Source organism: Misgurnus anguillicaudatus, chromosome 22 (genome assembly GCF_027580225.2).
Source record: "Misgurnus anguillicaudatus chromosome 22, ASM2758022v2, whole genome shotgun sequence".
Lineage (NCBI taxonomy): Eukaryota > Metazoa > Chordata > Actinopteri > Cypriniformes > Cobitidae > Misgurnus > Misgurnus anguillicaudatus.
In genome coordinates, this window is record NC_073358.2 from 32,590,706 (window position 1) to 32,606,832 (window position 16,127).

General features: G+C 38.3%; 1 protein-coding gene across 4 annotated transcripts in view; it reads left to right on the plus strand.

The window, feature by feature from the left end:
* The window catches only part of sh3glb2b (SH3-domain GRB2-like endophilin B2b), a 58,762-nt gene extending 42,635 nt beyond the window's left edge, over positions 1–16,127 (plus strand). For 2 of the 4 annotated variants that reach the window (XM_073860373.1, XM_073860374.1), the window contains 5 exons: positions 191–214; positions 5,149–5,238; positions 5,343–5,443; positions 5,851–6,097; positions 15,256–16,127. In XM_073860373.1, coding sequence (XP_073716474.1) covers positions 191–214; positions 5,149–5,238; positions 5,343–5,443; positions 5,851–6,097; positions 15,256–15,363 — 570 coding nt within the window. In that variant the 3' untranslated portion in view covers positions 15,364–16,127. Of the gene's footprint in view, positions 1–190; positions 215–5,148; positions 5,239–5,342; positions 5,444–5,536; positions 5,552–5,850; positions 6,098–15,255 lie in introns of all 4 variants that reach the window. The other 2 variants (XM_073860372.1, XM_073860375.1) reach the window with 2 other exon arrangements.

The window sequence follows — 16,127 nt, forward strand, 5'->3', positions numbered from 1 at the left end:
ACTTATAAAGTTTAAATGCAATTACTTTTATGCAATGTTTTAGTGCATTGCGTTTCAATGTCAAGACCCCATGGGGATTAACAATGCTTTATTTTTAAGTAAAGCCAATTATTTGATTGTTATGGGATGTACTCTTGGTACAGTATGATACCATTGTTTTTTCTATTGTCTGTTTTGCTGCACAATCCAGCTCTGGAGTGAGGAAGTGGATAAAGTGAGTAGTGCCCAATCAGCTTCTTCCTATTCCTATTTATTGTCATGAGGCATTGTATGCAGTACTTCCTCGGGAGTGAGTAAATCTCTGTGTAAGAATTGATGCAATGAATAATTGCACAGTTGTATATAAAATTTCTATGCATTTATATATTAACCTGATAAGGAACACTGTGCCGTACACGGTACACCCCCTCCCTTGCATGTGAGGCTGCATAACGTCATTGTAACTTTGAAGCATTAAATCTTCAAAATATATAGTCATGCGGCACATCGTTGTAAAGCTTAGATATTCGGGATTCCATTAAATGCACACACAAAGCATAATATGACACTTTAGCAGTCATAAAACTGTAATCTAGTTGTTAGTTACCTGAACCGGGCGGCGCCGATTTAGGATATTTACTTACCTTCAAAATCTTCCCTTTATCCGCTTCGGTGAAATTGTCCAAAACAAATTGTTCATAAATCCCCAAAAGTCCAAGGAAATTGAATATACAAGCCTTTTAATCCAAAACAATTTGTTCATCTCACAATCTTGACGTTTCTGACCGAATTACGATATAAATAATGTATACAGTTAGTTCACTAACGGACATTTGTTCGAATCTCACTTTTCATTCACGATTTATAATGAATATATTCGGATGTCACGTTTATTGTGCAACGTCTGAGGAACAAATACGCCCCCTTGTGGAATTTCAGCCGTTCCATAAGAGGCTACGCTGACCGGAGTCACATTTTTTGATGTTCTGTCCTCCACAACAATAAAAAACGAAAACATTCAAAAGTTTTTGTCCCCGTTTTCTAATTCATATACAGGTGCTGGTCTTATATTTAGAATATCATCAAAAAGTTGATTTATTTAACTAATTCCATTCAAAAATGAAACTTGTATATTATTTTCATTAATTCATTACACACAGACTGATATATTTCAAATATTTATTTCTTTTAATTTGGATGATATAACTGACAACTAAGGAAAATCCCAAATTCAGTATCTCAGAAATAGAATATTACTTATGACCAATAAAACAAAAGAATTTTTAGAAATCTTGGCCAACTGAAAAGTATGAACATGTACAGCACTCAATACTTGGTTGTGGGCTCCTTTTGCCTGAATTAAAGGAGTAGTCATTTTCTAGCCAGGCAAGCTTGCTGGCCTAGTAAGAACATGGATACCATGGTCCTTAAACCAGGTACTGGTAGCTTTGGCACTGTATGCAGGTGCCAAGTCATGTTGAAAATGAAATCTGCATCTCCATAAGGTTGGTCAGCAGCAGGAAGCATGAAGTGCTCTTAAACTTCTTGGTATACGGCTGCGTTGACCATGGACTTCAGAAAACACAGTGGACCACACCAGCAGATGACATGGCACCCCAAACCATCACTGACTGTGTAAACTTTACACCGGACCTCAAGCAACATGGATTGTATGCCTCTACTCTCTTCATATAGACTTTGGGACTATGATTTCCAGAGAAAATGCAAAATTTACTTTCATCAGAGAACATAACTTTGGACAACTCAGCAGCAGTCCAGTCCTTTTTGTCTTTAGCCGAGACGAGACACTTCTGACGTTGTCTGTGGTTCAAGAGTGGCTTGACACAAGGACCAACTTTATGAAGATGCATATTTCATTTTCCAAAAGGACTTGGCACCTGCACACAGTACCAAAGCTACCAGTACCTGGTTTAAGGACCATGGTATCCATGTTCTTAATTGGCCAGCAAACTCACCTGACCTTAACCTCATAGAAAATCTATGGGGTATTGTGAAATGGAAGATGTGATATGCCAGACCCAACAATGCAGAAGAGTTGAAGGCAACTATCAGAGCAACCTGGGCTCTCATAACACCTGAGCAGTGCCACAGACTGATCGACGCCATGCCACATTGCTGAAGTAATTCAGGCAAAAGGAGCCCCTACTAAGTATTGAGTGCTGTACATGCTCATACTTTTCGGTTGGCCAAAATTTCTAAAAATCCTTTCTTTGTATTGGTCTTAAAGCAACACTATGTAGTTTTTTACCTTTAAATAATGTCTTTAAAATTATTTCAGTGATACAACAACTTTTAACTGGACAAATTGTACTGTTGCTGCAACCTGAGCAGCCTCCTAGCTGCTACAAGCACACTCTGAAAGTGGCGGTGGAGGGTAGAGCACACAGCCCTGCCCCTCCCCCTGCCTGCAGAAGGGTGTCTGATACCAGGCACTGTTGTGCTTTTCAACCACATGGGGGAGCTGTAAGTCATTTTTACATGGAAACTACATAGTGTTGCTTTAGGTACAATTCTGATTTTCTGGGATGCTGAATTTGGGATTTTCCTTGGTTGTCAGTTGTAATCATCAAGACTGGAAGAAATAAACGTTTGAAATGTTTCGGTCTGTGTGTAATGAATGAATATAAGTTTGACTTTTTGAATGGAATTAGTGAAATAAATCAACTTCTTGATGATATTCTAATTACTGTATATGACCAGCACATGTATAATATCAAATAAGATTTCAATGATATTCTTAATGTCTAATAAACCATGGAAAGTGTGTACAGAATAGAAATATATTTGCACTCATCTTTGTGATTGCTCTGCATGCGAATGGGTGATTCTCACGAAAACTTGGTTTTAAAAATGTCAAGCATGAAAATGTAAAAATTGCTTAAATTTACTTTTTTCCCACCAGACATTGAAAAACAAAGTCTGGAGTAAATGGAAACATTAATTTAAAAACTTTTACTTATCATTTAACACTTTTTTAACATAATTTAAAAAATTAGTCCTAAAAAATCTCATTACCACAACAGTCAGAAAACATCAACACTGACATATTTTCAAAATGACATGACAAACCTGAAAGAACATAATTTGGAGATTCTGCACATGCATTTAAAATCAAAGTATTATGCTTCTATTAATTAAATTAACATTTAATAAGCATCTGTTGCGGTAATGATAATCAAAATGTCGTGTAAGCATTCTGACAAGACAATATTTCAAATTAACTGTAAAAAAATGATCTTACCTGGTAGCCATCTTGAAGTAACTGGTCCATGTGCTTGGTCACTCAAAATCAAACTTTATTAAAATTCTGTATGTGTGCTTAAACTGTTCTCAAAAAGTGTTGCGGAGGATGAGAACATCAGGCATGGACACGTCATTTTCCTAATTTTTCTTCATTATTATTATACATGAATATTCAGTAAATATTTTTTTCTGTCATCTAAAGTAGTCTAGCAAAACATCCATTTATTTTTTTTCTTAATATTTTTGTGTTAATTTGATTAAATTACAACACAACGCATGTTCAAACACAGCCGGACACATTGCGGTAATGAGAATTTCAGCAGAAAATGAGATAAAATTTACAATTATAAATTCTTATGTTGAAATCACACATTGTGCAAGGTAGAACACAGTGTTGTGTTAATTCTGATGCTTTTTAATGTTACTATATTACACATGTTAAAGCTAAAATCATTAGTGCCGTGGTGTTTCAATGGTTTCGTGAGAATCACCCGAATATAAGTCTAATGTGAGTGGGTAGGTATTGAAAAAAGTGATACAAAACAGCTTTGAAGACGCTACAGTAAAGTTATTCTTGTAACAGCAGAATTAAGCCCTTTGTAAGACATTTAAAAGTTTATTTAATCATCTAAGCCACTTGTGAGACTGGAGGTGTGGTCTAGTGGTTGATGCACATGCCGAGCATGTGTTTTGCAATGACACTTGGGGAAGTTAGAGTCTGGCCTGAATCCATATTTTTCTGTGTTTGCCGATATCAAAAGTGCACACAATTTAAAGGACAATATTTCACACTTATTTTGCACTTAAAGCCCTGTTTTCGGATTGTTTGTGGTGAGGTGGTGCGGTTTTGACTGAAATTTGGAAATATGGGGCTGGCCTGAGAGTTTTCGGGTGTTTGTTGTTTCGCCTCCCACCTCTGCGGTGGCTGAGTGGGTGCGCTGGAGCAGTCCTTCCTGAAATGCATTGGACTTTCGTTTACAAAGACGTGAAACTCACTGGGTGGTCGGGGGTGTTCACTGATATGCTCGCACAAGTATTTCTGCAAAAGATGCTTTCCAACAGGTGTTTTAGCATTCGTTGTAAACTTGTGAACCTATTTTTCCAAACGCCTCACACACGTACATTCTTTCGTTGAGAGCTTGAATAATAGACACTCCAGCCCAGATGGTGGCGATAATCCACCTTTGCCAATTGCAAGAATACAAACAACGTTCCCGGCGCGGAGTAATACCATATACGGCACATCTAATACAAGTCAATGGAGTTGGACAAAAACGATAAAACCTGTTGGAATATTATTTTGCGGCGTTTTTTGTGTGAGCATATCAGTGAACACCCCTGACCACTCGATGAGTTTCAGGTCTTTGTAAACGAAAGTTTAATGCATCTTATGAAGGATTGTTCCAGTGCACCTATACAGCCATTATAGAGGTGTAAGGTGATACAACAAACACCCGAAAATTCTCGGGCCAGCATCATATGTTGAAATTTCAGTCAAAACTGTTCTATTTCATCATAAACGATCTGAAAACAGGGCTTTAATTGTAAAATACTGAACTTGTCCTTTAAGTAATGTTTTTATTGGCTAAAGGAGACAATACAAACACATTCAAGTAGGCTACACAGTGGAGTATTCCTGAAAGAGGTCGAAATGACTCTTAATGCCTTGATTGACTTATTCCTGTTTGCTTACCACATTAGATCAACAAATTGATTTTTGTGTGTTTGTGTGTGTGTGTGTGTGTGTGTGTGTGTGTGTGTGTGTGTGTGTGTGTGTGTGTGTGTCAAGTATGAACATGTTTCTTTGCATTAAACAGCACATGCTTGCTTTTTTGAGAGGACCTTTTATGATGATGTGTCTTATGGTTTTCCTTGGCTTGCATGTATGGGTTGTGGTTTCACCAGGCTGAACAAGAATTGCGTTTGGCTCAGACTGAGTTTGACAGACAGGCAGAAGTGACACGCCTCCTCCTGGAGGGCATCAGCAGCACACATGTGAGTACATGCCATTGACAGACAGGCTTTCATTTGGAACGTTACGTGGCACAGTTTGATGTGTTTAAGGTGATTTATACAGTACCTCAATCTTCCCATTGCAGGTGAACCACTTGCGTTGCCTTCATGAGTTTGTGGAGGCTCAGGCTGCTTACTATGCACAGTGTCACAAGCACATGCAGGACCTTCAGAAAGAACTGAGCAGGTGAGAATAGCAGATAGACAGATTTTAGGAATGGCAGTTGCGATTTCCACTTTGACCTTACGTTTCTGTTTTTTCTTGTGCTCTCTTGCTCAGTGCAAACGGAGATACGTGAGTAACTCTTTCCATCATATTAAAAAAGGAAGTGTTCACAGTCTTGTGATAGAGGAGTAATAAAGTAAAGCAACCTTTGACCCTTCTTTGAAATCTTTCTTCTGAATGGATGATGTCATAAACATATCATGTTTCTTAAGCTTATGTTGTGAATGCAGTTCTTGAATGAAAGCAAAATGGTGCTTCAGGAGTTGAATGGAAAATGTTGCTTTTGAAAAACAGAAGTAAATATCTACACATTCTTGTAATGTTGTTTTCCACTTACACAGCATGTCTTTCCTATGATCTGTTTTCAGGTTTCATAATGCTTTTGCTACAAATGCCTCTACATCAGGGGTGTCAGCAGGTCATTCTCCCCTTGCCACTGCTACCCTGCCAGGGGCTTCCTCCCCCAGTCATCCCCACAATGCCTCCAATGCACTTGGGTCCAGCACGCTGAAGATAGAGGAGGTGAAGCCACCCGCCACTGGCACTCGCAAAGCCAAAGTGCTTTATGACTACGATGCTGCAGACACAAGCGAACTTTCCCTTCTCGCTGATGAGGTAGGAATTTATCAACAGGATTATCTCATAACAATTCATCATCTCAGTTCCTTGGGAAGTTCATGATGTAGTTTCACTGGTGGTGCTTTTTTCTTTATTTCCTTCTTTCTTTCTTTTTTAATTCTTCCATTCTTTCTTTTTTCTTTCCTTTACTTTTTTCTTTTTTTTCTTTTACTGCTGCATGTCTGTCTTTTTTCTTCTTTTATCCTTTCTTTCTTTCTTTCTTTTATTCTGTCTATGTTTTTTTTCTTCTGTTTGTCTTTCTTTCTTTCTTTTACTCTTTCTGTCTGTCGGTCTTCATTCATTCATTCATTCATTCATTCATTCATATTTTTTTCATCTCTTTCTTTCTTTCTTTGTTTCTTTCTTTTTCTTTCACTCTATCATTCTTTCTGTCTGTCTTTCACTCTTTCTTTCTTTCTTTCTTTCTTTCTGTATGTATGTCTTTCTTTCTTTCTTTCTCTGTGTCTGTCTGTCTTTCTTTTTTCCGTTTATATTCTTTCTTTCTTTCTTTTACTCTTTCTGTCTGTCTGTCTTCATTCATTCATTCATTTTTTCATCTCTTTCTTTCTTACTTTCTTTTTCATTCACTTTTTCATTCTTTCTGTCTGTCTTTCACTCTTTCTTTCTTTCTTTCTGTATGTATGTATGATGTTTTTTCTTTCTGTTTGTCTTTCTGTCTGTCTGTCTTTCATTCATTTTTAACTCTTTCTTTCTTTCATGTTGTCTTTCTTTTTGTTTTTCTTTCTTTCTTTCCTTCCTTCTTTCATTTATCTCTTTCTTTCGCTCTGTCTGTCTGTCTGTCTTTCTTTTTTCCTTTTTTCTTTCTCTCTTTTACTCTTTCTGTCTGTCTGTTTGTCTGTCTTCATTCATTCATATTTTTTCATCTCTTTCTTTCTTTTTCTTTCACTCTATTATTATTTCTGTCCGTCTGTCTGTCTGTCTTTTTCTTTCACTTTTTCTGTCTTTCTGTCTGTCTGTCTGTCTGTCTGTCTGTCTGTCTTTCTTTCTTTCTTTCTTTCTTTCTCTGTCTGTCTGTCTTTCTTTTTTCCTTTTATATTCTTTCTTTCTCTCTTCTTTTACTCTTTCTGTCTGTCTTCATCCATCCATCCATTCATTTGTTCATTCATTCATTCATTCATAATTTTTTCATCTCTTTCTTTCTTTTTCTTTCACTCTTTTATTATTTCTGTCTGTCTGTCTTTTTCTTTCGCTTTTTCTGTCTGTCTGTCTTTCTTTCTTTCTTTCTTTCTTTCTTTCTTTCTCTGTCTGTCTTTCTTTTTTCCTGTTTTTCTTTCTTTCTTTTACTCTTTCTGTCTGTCTGTCTGTCTTCATCCATCCATCCATTCATTCGTTTGTTAGTTCATTCATTCATTCATTCATTCATTCATTCTTTCATTCATTCATTCATCATTTTTTCATCTCTTTCTTTCTTTTTCTTTCACGTTTTCATTCTTTCTGTCTGTGTTTCACTCTTTCTTTCTCTGTGTCTGTCTGTCTTTCTTTTTTCCTTTTATATTCTTTCTTTTTTCTTTTATTCTTTCTGTCTGTCTGTCTGTCTTCGTTCATTCATTTATAATTTTTTCATCTCTTTCTTTCTTTTTCATTCTTTCTGTATGTCTTTCTGTCTGTCTTTCATTCATTTTTTTATTATTTTTTCTTTTGTCTGTCTGTCTGTCTGTCTGTCTTCATCCATCCATCCATTCATTCGTTTGTTAGTTCATTAATTCATTAATTCATTCATAATTTTTTCATCTCTTTCTTTTTTTTCACTTTTTCATTCTTTCTGTCTGTTTCACTCTTTCTTTCTTTCTTTCTTTCTTTCTTTCTGTCTGTCTGTCTTTCTTTCTCTGTGTCTGTCTGTTTTTCTTTTTTCCTTTTATATTCTTTCTTTTTTCTTTTATTCTTTCTGTCTGTCTGTCTTTGTTCATTCATTCATAATTTTTCATCTCTTTCTTTCTTTCTTTTTCATTCACTTTTTCATTCTTTCTGTATGTCTTTCTGTCTGTCTGTCTTTCATTCATTTTTTTAATTCTTTCTGTCTGTCTGTCTGTCTGTCCGTCTGTCTGTCTGTCTGTCTGTCTGTCTGTCTGTCTGTCTGTCTGTCTGTCTGTCTTGCTTCCTTCCTTTCTTTCTGTATGTCTGTCTTTCAATAATTGTAGTTTTTTATTTTCTTTCTTTCTTTCTTTCTTGTTGATTTTTTACAACAGTTCTTTTGAATAAGCAGTTAATATTGAATAGCATATTCGTTAATATATGGCCTGATAGTTTGTTTAGTGTCACCCTTTGTCGACATTTGTTTTAGTTGTTTTCTTTTAAATCAATAAAGTGGAAATGCATTTATGGTTGTGGTCTGGTTAAGTGCATGTTTTCAGTTTCCTGCAAGTAATGATTTAATCAGATGAGGTTGAGGTAGGGGCTTATTTTACCACAGAGGAACTGAGAAATCAAATGTTCTGCACTTGTGACATGAACCCTCTTTAGTTGACCGAAGACCAGACTGACAGCTGACTACACCGCAAATACGCAGACAAGTGATGCAAAAACAGTGAAGCATTACCATGAAAAAATGTCAAGTTTTTACCAAAAGTTTATAACCATTCAAGAGGCCAGGACCCTGCTGAAAAAGAGATTTTAAATCTCAAGAGTTTTTTAAATTAAATTTAAATAAATAAAATACTGATATCTCAGATCTCAATATTTGCTGATTTAAATACCCATGCAAAGTTTCTTAATGCATTTTTCAAGTTATGTGTGCACCTTTCAGCTTTCAAACAAATAGAAAATTCATATCCATAATGTTGTTTCCCTTATGAAACAGTTTTATTTGCATTGCATCAATAGCTATCATTATGGGAGAAACCCATGTTTAACATTGAAGCCTGTTGGTTGACATCTATAAAAATCACAGACGCCCCCGAAATGACGGACTCGAGCAACATTGGAATGTGATTTGGACAGACGTTACAATTAATAGTGTTTACATGGCCCCTTAATAATCCAATCGTAATAGGACTTTAATCAGATTAAAAAAGTCACATGTAAACATGTCAATCGGATTGAATTGGCTAGATCTAATAAAAATTTAGTTCAGATTGTAAAGGGTTGTTCAAACCTTTTCTAATCTGACCGAGAGGACATGTAAACACTTGAATAAAAAATTCAAATGGAAGGTTTTGCGTATGTGGGACGACGTCAGATCGCGTAATGATGTATGGTGCATGGATGTTGTTGTCGAAGGCAAGGTGGCATGCAGTAAACAAAACTGGTCTGCAGTAGCAACCACGTTGTTACTCAATATTTTGAAAGAAGTTGAAAGACTAGACTGTCGCAAATCAGGCAATAACGAGCTCTTCTAGCAAGTATTTGAAAAACTGAAAGAAGCCGGTATAATCGTTCAGTTGACCAAATTAAAAATCAGTCTTAAGAGTAGATGCTACAAAGCGAAATCGCAGTCGAGTTTTTCCATTCTATAGCATTATGGATGAAATAATGGGAGTAGAGATCGGCTTCTCGTAAAAGGATTCCCTTGATGCAAGTGCTTCTAACGTCTCGGAAGACGTGTCTGGTAAGTTTTTAGCGATGCGTAACTTATGCAAAGAGATACACACTGCGTGAACATATAACTTATACAGTGCATTTACTTTAATTTTAGAGATTTAGATTTGTGCATTCAACAAATGCCATTATTAACAGTGCCTTAATACATAAAAATACACTATTATAGTTTGAACAAGTGCTAAAGAAAATGGCACATTCTGTTTGTGATTTCTACAACAGCACCACAAAGTTCGATTTCTCGAAATAATGCATATTTTTGTTAATCTAGGACGTAAACCTTCATCTGGATATGTCAAACTAATGCACATTTGGTCAGCTGAACAAAGATCCTTCTTGGATAGAATTGAACAACACTAAGAGAGAAATCAACAACGGGATGAGATGCTACTTTCAAACAGCACCACAAAGTTCGATTTCTCGAAATAATGCATATTTCTGTTAATCTAGGACGTAAACCTTCATCTGGATATGCCAAACTAATGCACATTTGGTCAGCTGAACAAAGATTCTTCTTGGATAGAATTGAACAACACTAAGAGAGAAATCAACAACGGGATGAAATGTTACTTTCAAGCAGCAGCTCATTTCCCAGGTCAACTTTACAATAGGCCAATGCTCTATACTCCTAATGTCTCAAATTGTAGTGGAAACAGTAACTCCGACCACAGCGTTCATGACCTAGATTTAATGAGAAGAAAATAAAAACAAGAGACCTAGTTGTGTAACTTTAAGTTAGTTGTGAAGTTATGCAAGTCATTGTTTTATTGCCAGTTTTTTTTTTTCATTTTAAATTTCCCTTCAAGTGAAGTGTTTACGTTTAACAAAGTTTGCAATTTGATTTGTTAAGTGTTTATTGCACTTACTAATATTTAAATTTTTGCTCTGTTTTTGAAATGTGAAACTAACTTGCTATAATTTTAAACTATAACTTGCAACAAGTATTGCACTGGCACCTTTAAGATGTATCTTATGTTTGAAATGTTCAAATGTATGAACCAATTTCTTATTAAAATTTCCTTACATTTAATCTTAGAGATTTCTTTTGAAATTGTTCATTTAGTGGAAATGACCTGCACGAAGTGGGAAATGGGTGGACATGTAAGTGGTCAGAGCCATTTTTGCATTGCTACCAGACACGTTGTCCTCTGTATTTACTGGCTGCCTAAGGGGCCAGTCACACCAAAAGCGTTTATGGCTGTTGCAGGCGCCTTTTTTGAATGATATTCTATGGGCAGGGCGCGTTTGCGCGCTGTTTATGCGCGCCGAGCGCCTTGCGGTTTTGCCGCCTGCTGCGCACGCGTTTTTGAAGGAACACTGACGGCGCATTCACACGGGGCGTAAGGGTTAACGCTTAACGGAAGGCTTGTCTGAAGCGTGGCCAACAGCCAATCACAGTGGCCGCTACACATGCTCCATTCTTCCATAAACGTAATTGGCTGGCTCTGTCTAGGTAATTTGCATAAGGCGATCTGATTGGCTGACGCACGCGTTGCCGCTTGAAAAGTTGAGAAATGTTCAACTTCTGCCGCGAGCAACGGCACTGACGCGGCGCCGACGGATCCACAATTCAGTTGACGTCACCCATTAAAAGTGAATGGGAAGCGTTAACGCTGACGCCCCGTGTGAATGCGCCGTGAGAGCGGAGAAGCACCCGACGTCATTCGCGTCTTTGCATTGTCCAATCAAATGAGGGGAGAGGCGGGCCTTACGTTGTGGTGAGGGAAGTTTACAGTTGCTTTGAAGAACCGGACTCCACTCGCTCACTCTCTCCTGAGTGTTTGTGCACATCTCACCCTCAAACAAGGTCAGAGCAAGTGCCCTCTTTTTAAAGTTTCTGCTAATATGACAGTTAACAGCAAAAGAGCGCTCACGCTTCAATATTTGATTGACAAGACAGCTGACTCGGTGGTTGCTTAGCAATATGAAAAGCCGCGTCGCACTGCTCTTTTTTTTAAAAAGGCAGTGCATCGCGCCTTGCGTTTGCAAGCGTTTAAAGCGCGTTTGGTGTGATTGTCGAAAATCCATTATTGGGCCAAAACTCAGGTCAGTTTGGCGAAAACTCATAGAAAAAAGGCAAGGCCATGCTTCTAGGCCTTGATCGCCCTCCATCCCAGGGGGAGGGGTTACTGTGAGAGCTTGTCGTTGACTGGGAACAGAGAAAATGTGAAGGAGGGAGTCGGAAGAGAGAGAGGGAGGAGAAGGTCTTTGGTATTTAACCTTCGAGAAGGGCATGCCCATCCAAGTTTGAATCGGCCAATAAGAGCTGAGCAGGGGAGAGTTGTTTGTCACCTTAAAGGTGATACAGAGGATGTTTTCGCTGACTGAGAATCCAAAGACTGTTACTGAGTTTTTAAAATGAGCGCATGCGTGAGAACAGCCCACCTCCTTCACAGCTCATTTCTAGGGAACGCCTCCCAAAACTTGTGCACGAGTATTTGAACACGAGTGTTTGTTTACCACTGGCATATGCTGTGTCGCGTCAATGGATTCATTATGTGAAATGATATGATAATAAACACATAAGACGTAACGTTAGCTCAGTCAACGCTACTCCCATTTCAACTAGCATGTAGCAGACTGGTCGCCTTACAACTACAGTACAAGAACAACGTCAATATACCTGAATAACAGTACAACAATAATTATTCCACAAAGAAAGAATAATCACTGTTACCTGTCGAGAAGAATTTTTGCGAACTGCGCATCTGTCTTGACACCTCTCTGTTCCTTCATTGCTCTCCAGCGTTGAAATGTTTCTCCAATAGCGACTCTGGTTACATTACGTTCTTCTGACAATTTTCTCCTCTTCTCAGCAACTTAGTCTTTCTTTTGCGTCCTCCTTCTGGTTTCTTCTCTTCCATGGTGCAAATTCGAGGAAGAAAGCAGGAGCGACAATGAAAACAAACCGAAACTAACGACGGAGTTTTATGCGTCGCCTGTCTAACGTTACTAGAGCGTGCACGTCTCTCACAAGGAACGTAATGGCAGTGATTGACAAGCCAGAGGGCCAATCGTTTACGCGATGATCACGTCAACGATTGGCTGATGTTTTTAAGGCCTTACCCTGTGCATAGATGACGTATATTAATATTATTACGTTCAGTGCACCTAATAAATAGTCTTTTATCAGTTAGTAAAGACCGTTTCAAGTATTTAATTGTGTGGTAAATAAACGCAGCATGGCCCAAATCATTATGCGCTCGTCGTCTCCTAATAAGCATCTGTAATACAGTAGCAGTAGGTAGGGGTGGCACAGTTTATAAAGCCCACGGTTAGTATCATAGTTTTAGGGCTTTTATTTTGAAAAACTCTGAGAGGTCAAACTTCAGGATGTGTTAGAGCACTAAATAACCTGAAGACGAAAAACACAACGCGAAATATAAGAAAACAATGACCGCTTTAGGAATTTACTTATCATGGTTGAAAGCACCTTTCTGGATCTACACCCGGAAAACTGTGAGTAAATAACGCGATATTTGTCAGCTCTGTCAATGGTTGTAAAGATGCTGTCATAGTTTGGGATGCAAATGTTATCAGTCCTCTGTGAAAATCGCTTTGTTACTTTCGTTCCGCGTTCTCCCCTATTATTAATGCAAGACGTAACATTATGCTGTTCAATTTGTTTAGTTTTGTGGGGAAATTATATGGACATGTGCATATGTGAATGTGTTAGTTTGTAAGGTTTACAGGAATTTTCATTGCTTGCACAAGAGCGCATATGACAAAAACACTCGGACAGTGTGAATATAGTATTGAAATAAGATAACAGTGCCCATAGTTACCAACTGGCCATTGTGTTCAAATGGGAAAAACTGCACTTACCGCTACCTGTTATTTCAGGCTGGGGCTTGAATTCCTTTATGCTGAGATTTCGGTTTCGTTTTGGTGCACACAGCATGCATAGCAATATGAAACTATTCTTTTTGACTTTTTGTAGTGAAAACATAGACCGAACTTGATGCCATGCGTGATCTGCCTCTGATCATCCTAATGCTTCAGTCATCTCCTTTTATCTACTTTTTTTACTTTACAGTCTAATTTCGTCTCGCTCTCGCGGTACTCCGATGTCATCCGGCTGTCAGTTCTTGCGGCGCCGCATGAAGTTGAACAAGCCTATTGTTTTGCCGCAATGATTTCTGGGGCGTAAAACGATTTCAGCGCGCAATTCTGGACTCAATACATTCTCGATATCAAGAACACATCCGGGTATTTTCATGCGTCCTCTGTACTTGCGTTCTTGAGAACTGGGGTGCGTTCCTCTCCAGTTTTAGACACACACTCGCGAACTTCCCTAAGCACTTCCCCTCGGGGGAATCCCTGTCGCCATTTTGAAGTGCGTTCCACTTCGTCAAGTGGACGAGGGAAGTTTGTATGGACAGACCCTCGTTCCCTCGATTTTGACCGAGGGAGTGAGTCTGCTTCATATGTACACTTCATGCAGCTTCATATCCCACAATGCAACACGATTGTGGTGTCACACTTTGCACATGGAAGGGGCGGTCTCCACTTTCCAAGCGATCAAGGGCTTAGGGCGATCCATTTGAACCCACTTCAAGTGTTCTAGCAGTAGTGGGCACTCGTACAACGTAAGCAATGACGTACATCCGAGTGAACGAGACTGAGGGAAGTTAGCGAGGGAAGTTCATAAAAAAACGAACTGGAAAGCAGGGTTGGAATTGAACTTTGACGGTTAATGATGACGTAGAGCGAGGACACCAGGACGAAAGATCGCTGAAGAATGCGTATCGAGAAACAGCCTCCATTTCGCTTGGCAGTGTGCACGTCAACTTTTATAACTTTGCGCGCAGGTCCACAACCCAAGAAGCTTGAGTTCCAGGCGAATCTAGCCGAGCATGACCTCTCATCACTCTGGCACCCAGTCTGTGCGTCGAGTATAAACACCTCAAACGGAGGCTCTACATTGCGCATGCGTCGAACTGTGCATCACACACACGCTCCAAACCGAGAAAAGCAAACCGAACGGTTCAAATGTTTTTTCATGTACCGTGCCACCCCTAGCAGTAGGTAAATATTAAGTCATATAAATGCACATATCAACTCGGTTACATTATTCAGCGTCTATGTAAAATAGTGCGTTTTGATTCATCAATCTGATATTAAACTTATCAAAACAAAGTGTCCATGTAAACAGAGCTAATGTCATAGTTAACATGAGTTTCCTCCTTAGCGCCAGCTGATGCAATGCTTGTTCTTATCTCGGGGAACCAGGGTTATTTAATTGTTTTTTCCCAATTTTCCCGATTATGGAATCTGTTTTAAGCACTAACATATTTTACTCCCACATATTAAACATGCTGTCACTGGAAGATTTGGTAATCCTGGCGCATCAAACACTAAAGGTATTAAGATCAGCGTTCCAGAGGGAGCGCTTTACGAGACCTCATTAGGAAGCAGAAGTAAACAATTTGACAAATTTATTACTATTTGTAATGTTTACATTTGCTAGCTAGAACAACAAACACTATTACTAAACACTAATGGTTTAGTTATTTTGAATGAACGGTTCTTTTGAGGACGGTGCAAGGGAATCCATATCCCAATTTGTTCTTAATTTGTCTTTCTATGTTATTCTGCAGCTGATTACCGTGTACACCGTGCCCGGCATGGACCCGGACTGGCTTATTGGAGAGAGAGGCAACCAGAAAGGCAAAGTGCCTGTTACGTACCTGGAGCTCCTAAGCTAGAAACCCCTCCTTGACACACACAGAGTCATACTGATGACTGAATTATGCATGAACAAATATTCACACATTCCTGAACACTCAGTGAATTGATCATTTTTCTTTTTTGTAAAACCTTGATTTGCATTTAGATCTGATGAACAGTGTTCAAAGTCTGTGTTACTATGTCGAAACCCCTAGTTATATTGTTTCATTTGAACATTACTCTTCAGAACCCGTTTGTTAACCAGCTGTATTTATTTCTTGTGATCCTGTGACGGCTAGATTTTTATGAACTTTTCATACCCTTGAAATGTCTTCGAAAGGGAGAAAAAATGAGCTTGGGGAGCTTAAGGGTGATGTGTGTTGTCTGTGTGTGTGTGGGTGTGATAACACATCTTTTGTTTTATGATAAAATTAGGTCATGTTCTTTAAATAGATCCACATCTTTATGTATGATCTCAATTACATACTACAGTGTACTCCGCGCATGGTGGTCTTAGTTCAAAATGTGTAAATGGTTGTAAGAGGATTTTATGTTTTGAGAAATGTGTGAAAGCTTTAGGTCCAGTTAAGATACTGTATAAGATTAAAAACGATCTGCTCATATATAAAGAACTGAATTTCTTAACCCAGAATTAGTAACTTTTTGAAATGTATTCAAATCCACACAGTTGATGGCTTTGTCATTTCCTTTCAATGTTCAGTGCTTGTTCCAAAAAGTTGCGTAGTGAATGAATGAATGAATGAAACTTGAATATAATAAAGAGAGTTTTACCGATTCTTGA